Below are 18,965 nucleotides of genomic sequence, written 5' to 3'. Positions count from 1 at the left end.
CTTCCTTCCCTCTCCCTCCCCCCTAGTTTTTGTTTAAAATCTGTAGAACCAGTTCCCCATCCTTTACATCTGCGTGTACTGCTGGGACTGGATATTAGCATCTCCGTCATACTTGTTTCCTGCCTAAAAATTATGAACCACCCAATTTGTATATTTATAGTTTAAAATAATGGCAAGAGAAGGTACAGACATTTTCCTCCTTTGCTCACAAATGTCCAGTTTTTCTTTGAGAGGTCCTGCCAAGAATGAAGACCGTAATATTAACTGTATTTCACAAACACATCCCAAGTTGTATTTGCAAGCCTTTTTAGAAAGTTTCAGTCACTGCTGCTGAGTAGGCAGTGATGGTAAACTCAGGCATGCGCCCTGAGTAAAACTTCCAGCTGATGGGATGGATCTCTCTCTAGAAAGCAAAACATTTGAAATAATGGATCACACCTTTCTGTCATTTACTGTGGCAGTGAGGTCCTTTTTTGTCAAAGAAACCCTGATGGAAGAACCTGTTTGCTTGAAGAAAGTAACAATTCTCTTTTGAGTTCGTTTAAATTATTACGTTATATCACAGTTAATGGTGCTTATGTGTTTCTTTGCCAGGTTGTCCAGGGTTTGGTGGTCGGGAAACTCGCCAGTCGCTGCTCAGAGATGACCCTGCTCAGACTCAGCGTCTTTGTCTTTGCCGGCGTGGGCCTGGGCATGGTAAGTGGGATGGGAAGTCTTTAATAATGCCACAAGCAGTGACACAAGGTCTGTGAGACCTGGCTGCGAGCTCTGCCCCTGGAAATGCCACCTCTGGCTCTCTTGGGTGGTCTTTAGGGCAGGGAGAACCAGCTCTGCTGGGCCTCTGCGCAAACAGAGCCGCGCTCAACGTCAGCATTGCGCCAAGCTGTGATAAAGAGCCGTGTGAGTAATAGTTATAGGGATTAAAAACTGTATTAATCTTGCACAGAAACTCACTACGTCCTTCCTGAGTCACCAGATTTGCACAGTAATCCTGGCCTGGTCTTGTCAGCAACTGCATTTCCTGGACTACCCAGAAAGCAAATGAAGATTACGGTGGGGAAAAATCATTGCAGTTGTGTATTGCAGTGAGACAGCAGAGGTTGTGCACTCTCCTTCTGGGGCTTTATTTTTGTCTAATCCCCCAACATGAGAGTATCTGGGGAAGGAGGTAGCGAGGCAGTAATTTTGTTCCTCCATTTTGGGATAAGTGATGTTAGCTGTTGCTGGTTGTGTCCTCATGGGCGACAGTTGATGCCAATCTCAAACAGTAATTGGAAAACTGAGTGGATGCAGGTAGCTGTGCTGGGAACTGTGTTTACTCAGATAAGCCACGTTCAGGGCACTGAGAGCTCTGCCAAGCCCATGAGGATGGAGGAAAGGTGCTTGCAGTCCCTGTCAGTGCAGTGGACCCAAAGGAAAATTGAGCTACATCAGCCTTTCAACCTTCCCTGCAGGATTTGGCCTTGAGCCTTGCTGCCAGGACACTGGTGGTGCTCCCACTGCTGCAGGTAGGATGAGTGCCATTCCCACAACCATACCACAGCCGTGGGGAGGTCAGGGCCAAGTCCTGGAGGGTGTTGAGGTTTGTGGCTCACAGCTACATGGATGAGATGAGGCACCTACACACCTTAGCTAATCTGAGGCTAAATCGTGTCTGAGATGAGGCTGTGAAGGGAGGATGGGTGCAGACCAAGGCTTGGCTCTGCAGGTGGAGCGTGGTCCCTCTCCCTGAGGTTTTTGAGGCTCCAGGGGATTCTGTCAGGTGTAGAATGCTTGGGAAGGGTCTCTTCCAATTGGTGTCATGCTCTTTGGGCTGAAATCAATATGCCCCCTTAACATGGGACATCTGCACAGAGCTTTGATGCTCCTGAACATGGCCTGAGAAGGACTTTGACAGGCTCCCCATTGTTTTTTGGTCATGGGTGGGAGCAGTTAGGTGGGACCAAGGTGGACCTGGCCCATCTGGAGAGATGAACACCCCCAGCCAGGTGCAGGGCAGGTGTTGCTGGGACTGAATCCCTGTGCTGAAGCCCGGTCCCATGGGAATCAGGCAGAGCAGCAACATGAATTATATGGCTTTTGTGCACTGAGGTGTCACTGACCTCCAGGGAAGGCTGGAGTCAGGTGGAGGTAGGAGAGAAAGCCTCGGTGGCAGTGGAGAGGCACACAGTGCAGCGCAGGTGTCCCAGTGCAGGACGGCTCACACTGGCTGAACAGGGACGAGAACCAGGAGCCAAGAAGGGAAATCATCTTAGAGCTGCTAATTATGCCAAGCCCAGAGGGCTGTGGACATCCTAACAGCACGGGCCTGGGGACAAGGGTCAGCAGTGACTTCCCATGAGAGCTATTCATAGGCAAATGCAGCTGGGGTGCCTTGTTAAAAAGCACTCTGTCCAAGTGGCTGCCAAGAACACATCCGCTCCTGGGGTGGCTTTCTGTCCCGGTGGGGAGGACTGCTGTCACAGCAGCAGCCCCAAATGCAGAAGTTGTTGGGTGAAGCTTTTAATCCTTCACAGCTGCTGGTGGAGGAGCGTCCCACCTGCTGTGCCCTTGCAGCCTGTGGCCTCCACACGCAGCAGTTCCCCTCCCCAAAGGATGGAAGTGGGGAGAAAGGCGAGCTGTTGATAAAGACACTCCAGAACCCATCCTGATATCATGGGCAGGGGAGGTGGGCTGGGGCGTTTTTGGAAGGCTGGCACAAGCAGCAGCACACAGACAGTTCTGCAGCTGGGAAAAGGCTGCAGGATGTTCTCAGCAACAGGCAGCTGGAGAAGGGAAGGGGTGGGCTGGGAGTTCGGCAGTAACAGCTGGATAAGGAGAGGAGGGAAGAAGCAGTGTCTGATCTGCAGATGTGAGCTGGGAGAGCGTGGGCAGGGCTGTAGGAGGGCTTGGCAGTTGCGATGGGGAAGTTTTTCCCCTTGTCTGAAGGCATGGCTGTACCTCATCCTGCCTGCATTTCCCAGGCGTTTGTTTTTTGAGTTGTCTGCTGAGACTCCTGATTTTGCCTCTCACCTAAAAAATGCTTTCAGATCTGCTCACCTCAAAAAAACTATTCACCACCCAGCAGCTGAGGAGTAGCAAGGACTGGGCTCTGCCTGGCTCAGTTCTCCCTCACCCCGTGTGAAGTGAGGAGCCATTTCCCTTTGTTTATCAAGAGACACAAGATATGCCTTTGCTCTTTTCCGCTCACTTGCTCCAGCCCATGAGGAAGTCTGTACAATGCATGAGGGATTAAAACTGATTTTTTCTGTGAGCTCCGCAATGTTGTCCTGCAATGACATTTGCCCTAGCAAGGGATTACTCTCCTTCCTTTTGTTTATGTGCCAAATACCTGTTCCTCTGTCTTTCTTCTCTGGTTCCTTAATCAGAAGTGCCTAGATCTTAAACAAAATGTAAGCAAAGAGCCCCTTTGAGGAGAAAAACCTGGCTGTGTGTAACTCTAGAGGGGAACTAGGAATAAACCTCAACATTTCCAAGTCATTAGTGAGCAATGTCTCTGGGCTACTCCATCTTCTGTAGCCGAGAGGTAGGGACCAGATTTTAGGACAGAGAACTCCAGAGGATGAAACTTCTGGCTAAACCAGTGACAGCCACAATATTTTCCAGCCACAATAACACACCTTGAGACATGGGTTAGGGCAGAAGACTTGCAATAAAGGGGGAATTTCCTTTTCATGCCCCAGAGAAATCCATTCATTTGACCAGCAGGGCTTGTGAATGAGCTGGGAGCCGCTCCAGCCCTACAGCTTAGGGAGCCTCACCGCTTTTGTTTCAGCATTAAACAGCTGGAGGGATGTCTCCGCTAAGAATATGTGCAATAACAAAATCATTACTCTCCCTAATTATGCTCGCTAATGTGCACTCATGGCCAGAAGACCTATTCCAGATTACTGAATTTGGTGAATTTATTAGCAGGGAAGCAGCAGAACAGGATTAGAAATCCCAAAGGTACGGTGTTACATAATGCACCGTGCTCATTTATTTTGACAGGCTCGGTTTAGTTTTAATTATTTATGATAATGAACCAAAAAGCCTTCTCTAGGCTGTTTTGTATAAGTAATGGAAGCTTCCTGAAGTACACCACATACATCTGCTGTTCAACATTTCCTCGGGAGTTGGACACAAGACAGAAGACAGGGGGAAGGGACGTCACTAATTCCCAGATGCTAAAAATACCCACAGCAGTGCCGGGGAAACGTGCTGCCAGATTGTAGGGTATCGTTTGCTCTGCATGCTTGGAATAATTCACTGCGGACAAATGGCAGGCTGTGAAAGACCCCACAATGGCCAGAGCTGCACCACCACGTATCATTTGTGGCTCCCACCATTTCCCTAAGTCATGGGTTTGACTCGTGATTTTCCTCCAGTTGTTTCTCGCCACAAAGTCACCGTTTGTGCTCTTTGATGATCTGTGGTCTGTTGTGTGCTGTCCCTTAGGCCCTGATGAGGACGGTGTGGCACTACTGCATCATTGCGGCGCCGCTGGTGTTTGCCTTCAGCATGCTGGCCACCATCACCGACAGCATCCTCACCAAGGCCGTGCCCTCCTCCGACACTGGTAAGACTCATCAAAAAAGGTCACATTGGTGTTTTCTCAGCTTTGAGTCCATTGGGCACTTCCCAGCTCCCACCACAGCTGTGGAGCACTGGGGTCCCAGTGGGTGAACACCCAGATCCGGGTGGGCACACGATGGGTGTTGGCAGAGCCGATGAACAGGACTGCTGGGGCTAATACAGGATGGACTTGAACAGCCTTGGGCAGTGCTCCCAGTCCTGTGCTGCCTGCTGACATCCACAGCGGTGGGCACAGACAGGAGAGGCTTTCTCAAGCTCTCTTTGCCATGGAAAGCCAAGGTATGTTAAAAAAAAACAAAAAACACTGGTGTTCCACTGTGACAGTGTCAGAGAGGGCTGCTTGTTCACACCTTTTAACTTAGGGGTATCTCAGGAGGGGATTCTGGATTGCTCTTTGCAAACATGCTTTGCCTGATGCAATAATTGCCCCCTCTCTCTGTTTTGGCCTTGTTTCAGGAAAGTTCCTGTATTTCTCTGTGCAGGACAGCAGTGGTAGACACTTAAATCTTTATGCCTAGGGCTTTAGTTCTGTTGAAGAAGGAAATATGCCTACATTATTGTCATGGGAGCCTGGCTGAGTTTGTGCAGGGATGGAGCTGGCTTAACCTGGTTTGTGTCTTTTGCTCAAGCCCTTTCAGGGCTTGCTCCCAGAGCAGGTACCCAAGAGTGTCTCTGCTTTAGCTGATGTTTTCTGGGATGCCAGTCTGCACCCTTCATCTTCCCTAGCAGCTGTCTGAGCAGATACCTCTGCACAGACCCTACCAAAAATGGGAGCTGTAGTTTGCACAGCCCATTAGTGAAGTTTATAAAGCACTTTTGAGATGTTTCTGGGTGAAGAGCTTTTCTGAAAATCACTTCAGTAGTTTATTTGTAGAGCTGACCCACTGCATCTCCTACAATTGCTGGGAGCCTGTGATTTTCAAGTGGGATATTTCCACCTGTAAGGACCATTTATCCCCAGTCTTCACCTCCCTGGGAAGAGTCTCAGCCCCTCTGCCCAGCCAGGAAGAAATTTTGCTGTTTCATGACTTGGAGCAATGTTCATGTGAGGGAGAGCCAGCGGGGAAGGGCACCAGGCAGCTTTGGGACACACAACCAAGCTGGAATTCATCCAGGCTCTTCTCAAAGGGGTTTTGTGAGGAAAACCAGAGCAGTGCTTAGCTTTTGGAGCCTGGAGGCAAGCTTTGGTCAGGAAGGAAAATGGGTTTACTTGCCTCACCCTGCTCTCTGCTTGCACATGTTGTTAGGCCAGCCTGTGCCTTGGCGGGATGGATGGTCTCCCCTTGGCAGGGTGAGATTGCAGGGCAGGATGGAGGCAGAGCTGTGCAGATGCTTAGGAGCAGGTTGCAGGTCATCAGGGGATGCCGTGGGCTACTGAGGGCTTTCTCCTGCCTGTCCATCCCGGGCTGATATCATGCCAAGTGCTGCTACAAATGCAGAGCTACAGCTGGCTCAAAACTGGGCTCTGGCACAGAGCATTGGGAACTGGCACTGGGGGAAAACCTTGTCTCCGCCACTCCTTCCTGGCCCACACTTTTCAAACTGTGCTTTTTCCTTACAATATTTATGGCGAAAGAGGTACTAATGGTCCTGCGCTTGTTTTGGATGTACCCGGGCAGGGGCCGGGGCGAAGGCAGGAATGCCTGACACAGCAGAGCCAGCAGGCTGCCCTTCCACAGCAGCTGCAGCAGTGCTGGCGTGGGTGTCTCACAGAGAAATGCAGCCATTAAAATGCCTGCCATCCATCCCTGGCCGTGGGTGGCACCCCGCAAAGGCTGCTCCACCCATACAGCAGCCTAAAGGCTGCTCCTTCCTCTTCGAGCCCGAGACTGGCTCTGCAAAGAGAGGGTTTTGGTGGCATGTTAGAAACCCTTACTCTGTGTGTGGAAATCTGGTTTTATGAAAAAGCTTTCCTGTCGCTGTGTTGAAAACCTCAGCACTCACTTGCGACAACTTTTAGCTAATGCAAGGAAATCACACATTGAGAGTTTGCCTTTGGAAGCATCACTTTTGAGCCTTGCTGCTGTCTTTTCCTGATGTTTTTGGTCAGCTTCCAGCCTGTAGAAGCAATGGAGGTTTTTCTTTGGGTCAGGAGAAGGCTTTCTGAAGGAGCTGGAGTTTGGGCTGAGCTCAGGTGTCCATCTCAGCACGGGGCTGGGATGGATGGGGCATTGCAGGAGTGTAGCCTGTCCGCCCTTGCTAGACACTGAGTCACCCATCCTTGCATTTTAAATAGGCGTCTCAGGAAGGGAGCAGTGGGAGGTGGCAGGGCACCATCCCCTGCACCCATCAGCCTGCTTTAGATCCGATCCAAGGTCACTTCCTTCCGAGGCTGATGCTTTTGGCACTTGCTCTTTGCTTGCTCTCAAAGCTCAGGCTTTGCGCAGAAGCAAAGGTAGCAGTAATGATTTAATTAGTTTCCCTTTGATTTTTTTTTTCCTTCTCTTCATCTTCAAAGGCAGGAAGAGAAAATCCAGCCCCACACGCACGTGCTGCTCAGCTGGACGCATGAGCTGGTGGGAGGGCAGCCCGGAGCCCAGGGGGACTTGCATTCACACAAGCACTCCTTGTCAACCCTGGTCCTTCCCCAAGAATGGAGGTCTTGTTCCTGCACAGATCCCCCGTTCCTGAGGGAGGGAGGCAGGAAGCCCAGCAGAGCCTCCGTGCGTAACGGGCCCATGTGCCCCGATTTTATTTGCGCATCAGAACCTGAGGATGAGAGTTTGCAGCCAGGCAGGGCTCGGGGCGCTGAACCCCCCAGCTTTGCTAGAGCTCGGCAGGTTCAAAGGCGGCCGCTGGCAACAGTGACCTAATGGTTAAACCCGATTGCCCCATGGGCGTGTGGCTGATCTGGGCCAGCACCATCATCTGAGAGGCAACAGGATGTGAGCTGGAAAGGAGTCGCCCGTCTTGGAGAGCCGCCAGCACCCAGCCCTGAAACCTGCGGGAGCAGAGGAGATCTGGGATGGGAGGGGAGGATAGGCTCCCAGCCGGCACAGGTCTGCCAGGTATGGGAAAAAGGAACAGAAAAAGTTGGAGAGGGAGAAAAAAGAGCAGGGAAGGTGCAGAAGGTAAAGCAGGGGAGCATGTGCGCCGGCAGAGCTGCGCGAAGCAATGCAGGAAAATTTCTGCTGAGGCAGTGACTCGTCCCAGTTAAAGGTCTTGCCTTCAATGAGATCTATCACATGTGCAGCTTTGCCACAGAGCTACGGGGCCGTGCTGCAGAGCTGAGATTTACAATGTCCCAAAGCCCGAGGGCGTCTGACGAGGGATCTAATTTAAGCCCATTAAACAGAAATTATCTTTCTCAGCAACATGTTGGAGAAGTGCAGAGGGAGAGCCCGGGCTTTTAAGACGATGGATTTCTGCTCCAGAAAAAAAAAAAAAGGAAAGGGAAAAAAGGGCCTCCACAATCATAAGAGCCAGTTTGGCAATTGCACGTAGTAATTAGTTTAATTCAAATACCTAGAGGGGAAAAAATAATTGCAAAACCTGCCCAGAGAGTTTGGTGGTTGTGGGATGGTTCCCATTGGCAAAGGGTCAAGGCAAGGTCCCACCCATCGCCTTTGTGTTCCCATGCGTGGGAGGAGCGCTCGGCAGCGCTTCCCGGGAGATTTCCCTCTCCACATGGCTACACCCTTGGCTTGGGCTCATTGCACAAGTATTTTAAGCACGCTGATAAAAGCCCAGCAGTCGCTGCCCGGCATTACACGAACACCTGGCTGCCTGTTCTCTCTGGGAGCTGGGGATCATTTCCCCGTGGCTGCCCACGTTAAACATCGCACTCCTGCTCCACTTCTTGCAAACAGGACAGCATTCTCCTCATCCTTCCCAGCTGTGTGGTGACAACACCTCAGCGTGTGTCTTAGTGGAAAACTGATGCCAGCAGCCCAAATAATCATACTGATAGTAAAAAAATAATTGCAAATATCATTTCAGAGCTGGGCACAATTTTATTGAATACACTGCCAGCTTGCTGTTCCTCCCAGTGTTGGGGGCTAATGATTTGCTGGCTGGGTGGGTATTTTCTGCTCCTCTGAACACGACAGCTGTCCTCAACAAAGACTGCAGGACAAAAGAGCATACTGGGTGTGTGTGGGACAGCCTTGTCTCCCAAGGGATGTCCTGGCCATCCGTCTGCACGTGGAAAAAAACCTCACCTTTGCCAAACTGGAGGTGCTTCCCCATCCTCTGGGTTCCTGTTAAGGATGCAAATGTGAGAGCTGCTGGAGGGGGAACCGGCCCAGCCGGGCAAGGGCTCGCATATCCATCCAAATCGAAATATCCGCTCTTCTTGCAAAGGGGGGTGGGGGTATATCTCAAGGGGGTTCTGTCTTTATCTGTGGTTTTATTTATTTATTCTTAAAGACCTAGTTAGGCCCAACCCTCTCACTCCTGCTAGAGAGCTGTTTCTCTGTTTCAGACTAGAGAATAAATGGCAGTAGTAGCTTGGGTGGTGCAGGGCCCACTCAGGTAATTAGGAGATTGGAAGAATCTGTGTGATTTGCTAGGAAGGCTCAAACATGACCCTAGAAATTACCTCTCCATCCCTAATCCCATGCAGTGGTTACCAGCCCTGCCAGGTGAGATATTCAGCAGCACCCAGTGGTGCCAAAGGCATCCCTGGACCCTGGTGAGCACCCACTTTGCCTTTTGGGCCGTGCTGCAATTTCCCAGACCGCTCAGGGAAGAGCTGAGCTGGCTTGTGGTGGAAACTGGTCCCTGTGCCTGCAGGAGTCCCTAACCAGAACAAACCCTAATTGGACCGCTATAAATTAAGGCAAGAAATTATTTGAAGGGATTTGCTACTACTGCAGGGGAGCAGCATCAGGGATGAAGGGGATCTTGTGTGCTCTTCTCTGCTTTTCCATGCCAGGACTTGCTCTCATCCTGTGTGTCTCTGCCATCTCTCCTAGGTACCATGCTTGGGATCTGCGCCTCAGTGCAGCCCCTGACCCGGACAGTGGGTCCAACCATTGGTGGAGTTTTATATAAACAATTTGGAGTCTCTTCCTTTGGCTATTTACAGTTAATGGTCAATTTAGGTTTGTTTGTTTACCTCTTGAAGAGTAAAATCCCACTGGAGGAGATGAAAAGCCAATAATACAGTTGCAAGAAAGTAACCCCCTTATTTTTCCCCATAGAAATAAATTCTTGAGGTTGTTTTTTTGGTTCCGTAAACCTAGAATAAAACAATTTGAACAACCTTTCCATTTTGTCAATATTTGCCTCTAGAGTAAGGGACAGATCAGTTTGCAGAGGTCTTGGAGCCATGCTGGAGCAACTGGGGGCCATGGGACCCCTGGAGCTATCGGGTTCCTCCCATTAACCCCCCTCAGCAGTGGCTGTCAGGGCAGGAAACAGCCCCCAACCCTCAGCTGTTGTCAGGCAGCATTCCTGCTTGGATTCACTGAAACTGAAGGGATTAGGAGCCAGTGCCTTTGCTCTGGTTTGGCCTTTTATTTCAGCGCTCTGAAAAGGTACCAAGAAAAAACAGGGGGTAAAACACATCTGCTTTTGAGCGTTGTTTTGCTGCATTAAATGCATCTCCAGCATTCTCAGGTTAGAGGGGGCACTGAGGCCAAAGGCTTTCAAATGCTGGGGCCAGAGGTTTGCTACATCCACAGCTCAGTCATGTGCAACCCTGCCTGTGCACGAGCTGCCAGCAATGAGGGATGAGGGTGCAAAGCCCTGACGTACCAGGCTGCAGTGCCAGAGCCTCCCTGCCACTTCCAGAAACTGGGCCAACCCTCCTTCCAGGTTTTTTCCCCTCCCTGTACTGAGTATCTCTTGCTCTTACTACAGGCTTACGTAATTACATACTTTGCAACTTCTTCTAGTACAAAGTCTCCTGCAAGAATTGTGCTGATATTGGGAAGGGGAAATTACCTGCTGGAAATGACCAAGCTTGGAGCAAGTACTTTGTGTGCTGCGCTCACAGTCCTGACTGCCAGAATGGAGTTGTGTGCTGCAGCATTGCTCTCAAGGAAGCCTAGGTTAGTTACTGAGAATTGAGCCTCACAAAAAAAAAAAAGTTCAGCACTTTTATCCAAAAAATCAGCTAATTTTTCTCCAAGTTTCTTGGTCCGGGTGCTATGGGAAAAGAGCCTGCCTCCATTCTTCAGTTGTCCTGGAGAAATTTAACTCTGTCTAGAGACTGCAGAGGTGAAGGAAGAGAGGAGAGCGAGTTCAGCTTGCTTTGCTACAAAGCTGAGGAATCCATGGAGCGTTGGCGCTCTCATTCCGAAACCAGGAATCCAGTTTTGTGCCTTAGCACAGCACTAAGCTATGGGGGCTGGGGAGGACACGGGGCATTCACAGAGAGCAGCATTTTCCCGTGGCAGCGAGCTCCTGTGCCTTCTGCAGCTGCCATTACTGGATTCTGTGGGAAAGAGCTTCCAGAGGAGACCTTCTGCAAGCTGTGGTAGGCTTTTCTATCTCCACCACTGACCAGAACTGAACCTCAACACATTTTCCCTCCCTGACTGGGAGAAAAGGTCAAACACAAACAGGTTATCTGGGCTTTCTCCACCTCCCACTGCCCAGTCCAGGGCACCAAAAAGTCAAGCCTTATCCACTCTTCTTAAGCCACTTCACCACTGCCTCAACAGATCTGTATTCAAAGATATGCCTCAACAAAAGTTACTGCAGGCCAGAGTACAGTAATAAAAAGTGAACATTTCAAGTAATTTATTTGGAATGGACACATTAATGCAAAAGCAATATTAAGACCAGTAACTGCTGAAAGACATTCAACAAAATAAATACAAATATAGATACTACAAATAATTTAAATTGTGTTTAACACCACCAGTCAGTGTTGAATCTTCCTTGCATCTCATAAATAGAAGATAATAGTTCACAAAGCTGTGCCACTCAAAACACGTGGACGCTTTGCTGTAAGTCCTGTATGAAAGTCTTTGGTTTTTCTTTATGCATCTCAGGCAAAGCTCAGGGCTCTTTGCTCAGCAGCCACAACGGGCTTGGAGAAAACCAAGCTGCTTCCAGCTCTCTTCTTTGCTTTCCTTCATTGGTACCCTGTCCCATTTCAGTCCAAGACACTCGATCTGGTTTATCATCCAGTGGTATGCTCTAAAGGTAGCAAGAGAAGTGGGTTAGTAAAACAAGCAGCACAGCAAGCAACAGGAAAAAAAAGGGGGGGGCTTTAAAAGGAGAGTAAGCATTTATTTTCACAGATTTCTTTTTTTTTAGCAGATTCTGTGAGGAAAGCACTGCCAAGTGCCATTTCTTATTGCCCGCCACCCCCACACCGTTCTCTCGGCACACTGCAGAAGCGCGCCTCCCACCAGAAATTCCCCGCCATGCGTCGGAGAAGCGGCCAGACCCCCCCGCGATGGCTCGGGACAGGCCAGACCCCCGCCATGGCTCGGGACAGGCCAGACCCCCGCCATGGCTCGGGACAGGCCGTGCCCCGCAAGCCCCGGGCTGGCAGCACGGCGCGGTTCGGGACGCGCTCGGCCAGGAGGGAGCGCGGAGCCCCGCGCCCGTCGGGCTGCGCGAAGCGGGCGCCGGGGAGTGAATAATTGTACAGGATCGAGCGGAAAGCGCACGGAGCGCGGCGGCAGCAGCGCCGAGGGGCCGGGCGGGCTCACCTGGGGCCGGGCCGGCCGGGCGGGAGGGCGGCTCAGGGCGCCCGGGCCAGCCGCCGCTCCTGGGTGCCCGCCGCCTGCTCCATCTCCTGGCGGCTCTTGAAGTCCTGGATAGCCCGCTTGTTCTGGAAGTCGATGAGAGCCATGGTGATGGAGGCGTTCCAGCAGCTCTGGTCCGGACACCGAAAGTCAATCTCCTTGCGGTCTTTGGTGACGATGGTGAAGTAGATGTACTTGCCCGTGCGCTCCACGCAGTCCACCTTGAGGATGGAGCCGAAGCCCAGCTCCTTGCCCTTGGCCCGCTTGTGCCCGTCGGGGAAGAGACTGAGGCTGTCCTTGGTCAGCACCACCAGCTTCTTCTTCCACAGCTGGAAAAGGCTGTCGCTCCGCTTCTCCAGCTCGCCCTCGCGGATCACCTCGGCTTGCATCTTCATCCTCGCTCCCCGGCGGTGGCTCCGGCTGCTGCTCGCACTGCTGCTCGGGCGGCGATGACCGAGCCCCGCCGCGATGGGAACAATTTATTGCAATGAATCAGCGCCGGGCGCCTTCCGGTGCCTCCCCCGGGGAGCCCGGCCCGCCGCCCCCTCCCGCCCCGCCTCCCGCCCGCCCCCCGGGCCGCGCTCCCCGCCCGGCCGCCCCTGCCCGGGGGCTGCGCCATGAGGGCGGCCCCGGGACACAACCGCGGGGTCCTGGAGGCTGCCCCGGGTGGGTGGGCAGGCTGTGGGGCGGGGGTGCCTCCCCCACGGGGTGCCTCGCCGGGGGCTTCCACTCTGCTGCTGCTGCTGCTGCTGCCGTATGAGGGGACCCCAATCCTGTCTGCCCGCTCCCCTCCCCACCCGTGTTTCCTCTGCCCGCGGTGAGGAGGGGGCCACTGTGATCTGAGACAGCCCCATCTTGCCCCTCTGAGCACTCCCTGCCACTTCCCAGATCCCAAATGGGGTGCAGGATGCTCCCAACACTGTTCCTAGGGGCCTGGATTTGGGCATCTTCACAGCATTGGGCCTGCCCTGGCATCATCTCTCTCTGGGGCAGAGGGGCCTGAGCCAAGCCCAGGGTGGGTTTCTGCCATCTCCCATGGACATCTGCTCTGAGTCCAGCCCCTGGTCACCCCAAGAGACTCAGCCAGGGCCTCACCAAGCCCACCAGCTTCATTTGAGGGCCTGCATCCCACCAGCTCTGCCCCATCACCATCAGCCCTTCCTTCATCCTTTCCCGAGGGCTGCCCACCTCTCCAGTTTTGCATTAATACTGGTTCCCCTTATTTTTATCCCCCGCGATCACTGGGCTGATCCCATTCCCCCGCCCATTCCCTCGTCCAGGGAAGGCACCACAGTAGCAGCCTGGGCAGTGTCAGCGCCATGGGGCAGTCAGGAAAGCCTGTGGCAGCTGGAGGTGATATTTAAGAGGCACGTGTGCGGCTGCAGTCCCTTCCTCTTGGACACCCTTCATTTTGTCACTCCTTCACGATAGTTGACACAGGGCTGATCCAGCTTCCAGCCAAGGGCAGGGCTGTGCTTGATGAGCTTGTTCTCGCTGTTTCTCCAGCGCTATTGGCTCAGGTATGTACCTTGTGCAGCATCACCCTTCGGACTTTGAGCGCTGCTCTCCTCCACCGCCTTCCCCGGCTGGCCGGCACCCCTGGAGGTGTTGGCAAGCCGAACTCCAGCGGTGAGCTTGCAGGGCAGGGCCCGGCCGCTTTGAAGGGCTGGCAGCGCTCCCAGGGAGCCAGCAGGGTCAGAGCCCATTTCCCGGGAACAAATCAGAGCTGGAGCCAAACCCGTTTCCGCTGCAAATCACTCGTCTGCCCGAGTATAGGGCCGCGCTTTGATAATGCACTGCAGCGTGCACATCTGTGGGGAGGGCCCGAAAAAGCTGGGGGCTGTGTGATGTTCCTGGGGTTGATGAATGAGCCAGGAAGGGCTTGGCTGAGCTTTTCAGGGAGGGATGGGCTGGGAATTGCTCTGGGAAGACCACGGTGGCCATCCCTGCTTGTGGGTAGGGCAGAGCTGCAGAACATGTGTGGGGCTGTGACCTGGCATGTGAAGAGCTGCAGGCTTTTCCCTGAGAGCCAGCACTGTATCCTACTTTTCAGTGTGATTTATTTTGTTTCAGTGAGGGGAACAGCCCAGACTGATTTACAATTAGGTTGTACAGCTACATTTTCAGGGCAGATGCTGATCTGCTCTGTAAAACCACTTTCTGACCAAAAGGCCCCATAAAAATAAGGAAGCTGGAGCTGACCAGGAGCAGAGCTGGATATTAAGCAGAAATCAATAGGATATTTTCAATTTGGCCCCAAAATGAAACAGGGAATGGTCTTTGTGCACAGGAAATGGGACACCCCTTCAAAAAGAGAAAAAAAAAAAAAGAACAGGCAGCAAGTCAGGAACATACAAGGAACATCTGGAGGAATGCTCCTGGTGTGGAAACGCTGCAGGACTTGGCATGTTTGTGCACACCTTGCTTCAAAAGTTCCACTAAAAGAACCTGAATTTCCTTTTAAATGAAACTTGTATCTGTAGATGCAGGGTCAGAAGACCACTTTGGTCTCTGTCTTTCTGCTTTTGCTTTCATCTGGGTGATTTTTCTTGTGCATTTATCCATCATTTTGAAATATTCAAAGCCTCCCCCAGCTGTCACCTCAGTAAACTTGCCTTAATACTGGCCAAATTAGAAAACTGCTAGGGAAAAAAAAAAAAAAAAAGGGAAAAAAGTGAAAAACTTGCTCACAGTGAAAAAAGGTAAGTTCTTGCTGAACAGGCACCCTAGTTTTGAACATATGTCCATCACATGAAGGCTCCATATTTTTTACCTAAGATGGGTTAGTTAAGTGGATAAAAGAATAAAAAGAAAGTCTAGTAAAGTACCATAGGGTCTCTGCCATTGTGAACATGCAGAAATTCCCCAAAGCAGGTTTTAAAATTTAATTACATTTACTGAGGCAGAAAGCAAAGGTGACTGCAGCTGAATCCACAATGAGCAGCAGAGCCAAACCACGAGCAATTTCCTACAGGAACATTTCTCAGGAAAGAATGGAGAGCTGCAAGGAGCTCAGAACCATCTGGTCCAGGAAACGTGGCAATTCCTTACAAGTAAGTAGCACAGCCCTAATCCTAGTGCATGCCATGGTAGCTGGTCACTGCTGATACAAGAATATAGCGTTAATTTTGCCTGAGGAAAGAAAAAATATCTATATTGCCCTATTTTTAAAATAATTAGGTTAATAACTGAGGTGAAGAGCTGACAGAGGGCACTGGTTTCATCTCAGCACCTGGGGAGAGGGGTAAGAGATGTGATGCAGCCCTGCATCCTACCCTGGCACCAGAGCTTGGGACAAGTGTCACAGGGTGCTGTGAGTACGTGTGGGTAGTGGATGGCTTTGATAATTAAGGGCCATGACCAAGCTGCAGCTAATGGGAGCTTTGGGTGATTGCAGCTCAGGTGCTGCTGGTGTCTCTGTCCAAGTTGGGGCTGGCAGCTGGGAGGAACCTGTCACTCCCTTTAGTTTGGGTTTAGTTGTTTAGTTGTGTTACCAGTGAGAGAAAGAGAAGGGATTTTTTTCTTGCAGCCCAGCACATCACTGTGGCTGTGCCTCGACAGTGTGTGAGCTCCCAAACACAACCACCTTTAATATAAAGCTGCCTTTAATATAAAATCATCAGGCACTGGCCCTTCCTCACCCCCCAAATACAGGACATCTCCAGGAAACTCAAAATTTAGGAATTTGTCTCTGTTCTTAGGAAGAGGGGGGAAATAACCCAGTGGGGAGTGTGAACCAGAGGAAGGTGATGGGAAGCAGACTGGCATTCAGTCACAGGAGCCTTGTCCCACATGGCCATCTCCCTCTTCCCACACTTGCCAGGGGTGCTGGCACCACCCTCTGCTGTGTCCCAAAGCAATCTCCAATTTACCAGAGGCATTTTAAAAGCCTAAATGGCAATTTGGCATGGAAGTGTGGCTTCATCCCCCTGCCAGGAGAAGGGACCAGCATTCAGCCGCTGAGGGGTGGGTGCTTGCACGTGTGTGGTGTACAGGGATGACTTTATGGATGTGGGATGGGATGGCCTCTCTCAGCCTCGATGGATGGGCTGGCGGTGCCAGCTCTTGCAGGCTGCATCGATGGCTCTGCGTGACACATGGCTCTGCAGTGAGTGCCCGCTCCAGAGGAGGGGTTTGTTTGATCATTGTTTCCGAGGGAGGCGTCAGTACCCTGCTGCCGGCAACATCGGGTTGCCGTAGCTACGTGAGTCATGGTAACAAAGCACGGCAGCCAGGCAGGCACCGCCAGGAGCTGCCCGGGCTTTAAGGTCAGGGATGAGGATGGATAGGGATCACACCGAGGAAAAGTGCCAAAAAAAACCGTGGGGTTTTCTCAATTTAACTCCACAGGCCCATCAGTAGGACCTGCTGCCCTTTTTGTGGGATTTAGCCATGCTTTTATCCCACCAGGGTTCCCAGCTGGCTCCAGCATTGCATCTCCCTCCCAAAAGATGCAGGAGTTCCTGCTGCAGCTACTAGCCATTGCAGGGTACTGGCATTCCTGCAGCTGCCTTGGGTTTGTTCTCACTGTCCCTCTGTAATCCTGGAGCTGTGCATCTCCTCTCCCAGGGCTCTGTCCTGGAGAAGGACCCCTAATTTTGTTGGCATTAATGCAGGCTTCTCAGCAGCACAGGGAAGTGGAGACTGAAGGCTGTAAAATTGCTTTTATTATAATGATTTCAACATGACATCTGTAGGGAAAAAAGCTGGTTTACAGGACTGACATTGTAATCCTGGCAGCTGAAGTCGATTAGTAACAGAGGAACATATGGTCCTGCACTGTAAATTGCTGCCCTCCATGTTTATATTAGGGTGTAGCTGTATCCACAGGCACTTTTAGCTGGAGCTCAGTACAGTGACCACTGGGTCTCCTAGGAAACTTGTACTCAAAAAACCCTAAATAGCTGTAAACTAAAAGGGTGGGTTGTTACTGGGGAAACTCTGTGATGAGCAGAGCTTTTTCATGTTTTTCCCATTTTATTCCATTTTTTTTCACATATTTATACTCCTTAAAATATTTGGTTGGGTTTTTTTGTTTGTTTGGATTTTTTTGTTTGTTTTTTATTTTTTGTTTTTTGTTTTGTTCTGGGTTTTGGGTTTTTTTGTTGTTGCTGTTGTTCTGGGGGCTTTATTGTTTGTTTGTTTGGGTTTTTGTTTTTGGTTTTGGGTTTTTTAAGACTGTTTCAGAGTATCTCTGGGAAGTTTTTGGCTATAGTTCCTTAATATTCTCTTCCTTCAGAAATGCCCTGAGACAAATTGGTGCCATTGGGTCCCTCCAAACTCCACTGGTGAGCTGGTGCCAGTCCCTCTATGGGCAGGACCTCCTGGAGCAGCATGGAGCACATCAGGGCCAGCTGCCCATATTGGAGATGCCCTGGGAGGGGGCTCAGTGTCCCCTGGGGATGTTCAGACCTTTCCATGAACACAGAGAGAGCTTGGGTGCATCGCTCCAAGATGGCCAAGCTCAGGTGAAGAAGCTCTTCTCTTAGGGGCAGTTCACTGGGAAAGGTCTCAGCCAGGGGGATGAAGGCCACCCAGGCTGTTTGTTAGGTGATTACAGTAAATGATAAGCAGCAAGGCCAGAGCTTTTGTGTTAATTTAAACAAGGGCATCAGAGGAAGCATCTTTGCTCAATCTGGGAGATCCTTTTTTTATATCCTATTCAAGCCATGGATTAATCAGCAATAGCACGTAGCCCAGCTTGCTCAATTTACTAATATTTATCTGACTAAGACTCTTTTTTTCCTGAGAAGCTTGAAATGTCTCATCCCACTGAGTCAGTGTGTTACCATTACATGCTGTAAACTGCTGCAGACAGTCATGGAGCAGTTGTGAGGAGCTAGGAAGAAAAGATGTCATTTCCCGTTTGGCTGTGCTCTGCAGCAGACAGCCAAATAAGGGTGGGAATGTGCCAAATCAAACCTGCTTAGGACAACTCCAGGCACCCAAATTACATACTGGGGTTAAAAATGGGGGAAGAAGGGCTGTTTTTCTCTCTTTCTTTCCACAGCAGCCTGGGCATGACTGTGTGTGTAGTATGTTCCCCACTTTGGATGCTGTATAGGTGTTTAGTTTGGTTATTAGAATAAAAATGGAAAAGGAAGTCTTGTGTTATCTGGTCTTTTGAGCTGTTGGTGCCCCTCCTAATACCCATATCTTTGAGCCTCTTGGCCCAATTTCAAGCCCATTTGGCAGAAACACAACTGGATCCCTGTGCAGCTTGGCCTGGCGTGGAGGAGCCTGGGTGTATCTTCATGCAGGTGAGGAAGGTGTTGACCCCACAGTTTGGGTTTGGTCCAGTACTACTCTTTAGATGCTGCTGGACCTCAATACAGCCTGTTCTCACAATCCTCTTCACAAAGCAGCTTGCTGAGCATCATGGGGGATCCATGAACACCCTGAGATGTCAGTGGGGGGCAGAACCCCATCGCAGGGCCCTGTGGGACCCATGGGGACTCTGAACTTCCCCTTCTGCCAAGGGAATGGAAAGCCCAGCCAGTGGCTTGCCAAGCCCTGCCCCGAACTGTGAGGTTATTTACTGACCCCTCTGAATGCTGTCAACATTTTCCCATGTCCTGTGAGCTCAGAAGATGGTTTAGGCTACAGCTCACAGTTTTAAAATGACGAGATGTTCCCCTACTGAAGGATTCAACTTCTCATACTAAATCTCTTGGGACACATATTTGGGATATCTTTATTTTCAGCAGCAACAATAAATGTCTGAGACCTCAGCCCGGGCTG

General features: G+C 51.0%; 2 protein-coding genes across 2 annotated transcripts in view; one reads left to right on the top strand and one right to left on the bottom strand.

Moving 5' to 3' along the window:
- The window catches only part of SLC22A18 (solute carrier family 22 member 18), a 59,012-nt gene extending 49,302 nt beyond the window's left edge, over positions 1-9,710 (top strand). The window contains exons 8-10 of the mRNA XM_030949349.1: positions 595-696; positions 4,438-4,558; positions 9,492-9,710. Coding sequence (XP_030805209.1) covers positions 595-696; positions 4,438-4,558; positions 9,492-9,679 — 411 coding nt within the window. The 3' untranslated portion in view covers positions 9,680-9,710. The remainder of the gene's footprint in view (positions 1-594; positions 697-4,437; positions 4,559-9,491) is intronic.
- A 1,533-nt stretch (positions 9,711-11,243) lies between these two features.
- Positions 11,244-12,751, bottom strand: PHLDA2 (pleckstrin homology like domain family A member 2). Its single transcript, XM_030949350.1, has 2 exons — positions 12,189-12,751; positions 11,244-11,667 (listed from the first exon to the last, which is right to left on the bottom strand). Exon 1 carries the CDS (start codon positions 12,617-12,619, stop codon positions 12,221-12,223), a length of 399 nt encoding a protein of 132 aa, XP_030805210.1. The 5' UTR covers positions 12,620-12,751; the 3' UTR covers positions 11,244-11,667; positions 12,189-12,220.
- Positions 12,752-18,965: the final 6,214 nt, after the last annotated feature.

This window comes from Camarhynchus parvulus, chromosome 5 (genome assembly GCF_901933205.1).
Source record: "Camarhynchus parvulus chromosome 5, STF_HiC, whole genome shotgun sequence".
Classification (NCBI taxonomy): Eukaryota; Metazoa; Chordata; class Aves; order Passeriformes; family Thraupidae; genus Camarhynchus; species Camarhynchus parvulus.
This window is presented reverse-complemented; position numbering and strand designations above follow the sequence as displayed.

Bases quoted from the DNA above. Each gene is read 5' to 3' on its own strand.
- PHLDA2 (XM_030949350.1), bottom strand. From the start codon at position 12,619: ATGAAGATGCAAGCCGAGGTGATCCGCGAGGGCGAGCTGGAGAAGCGG.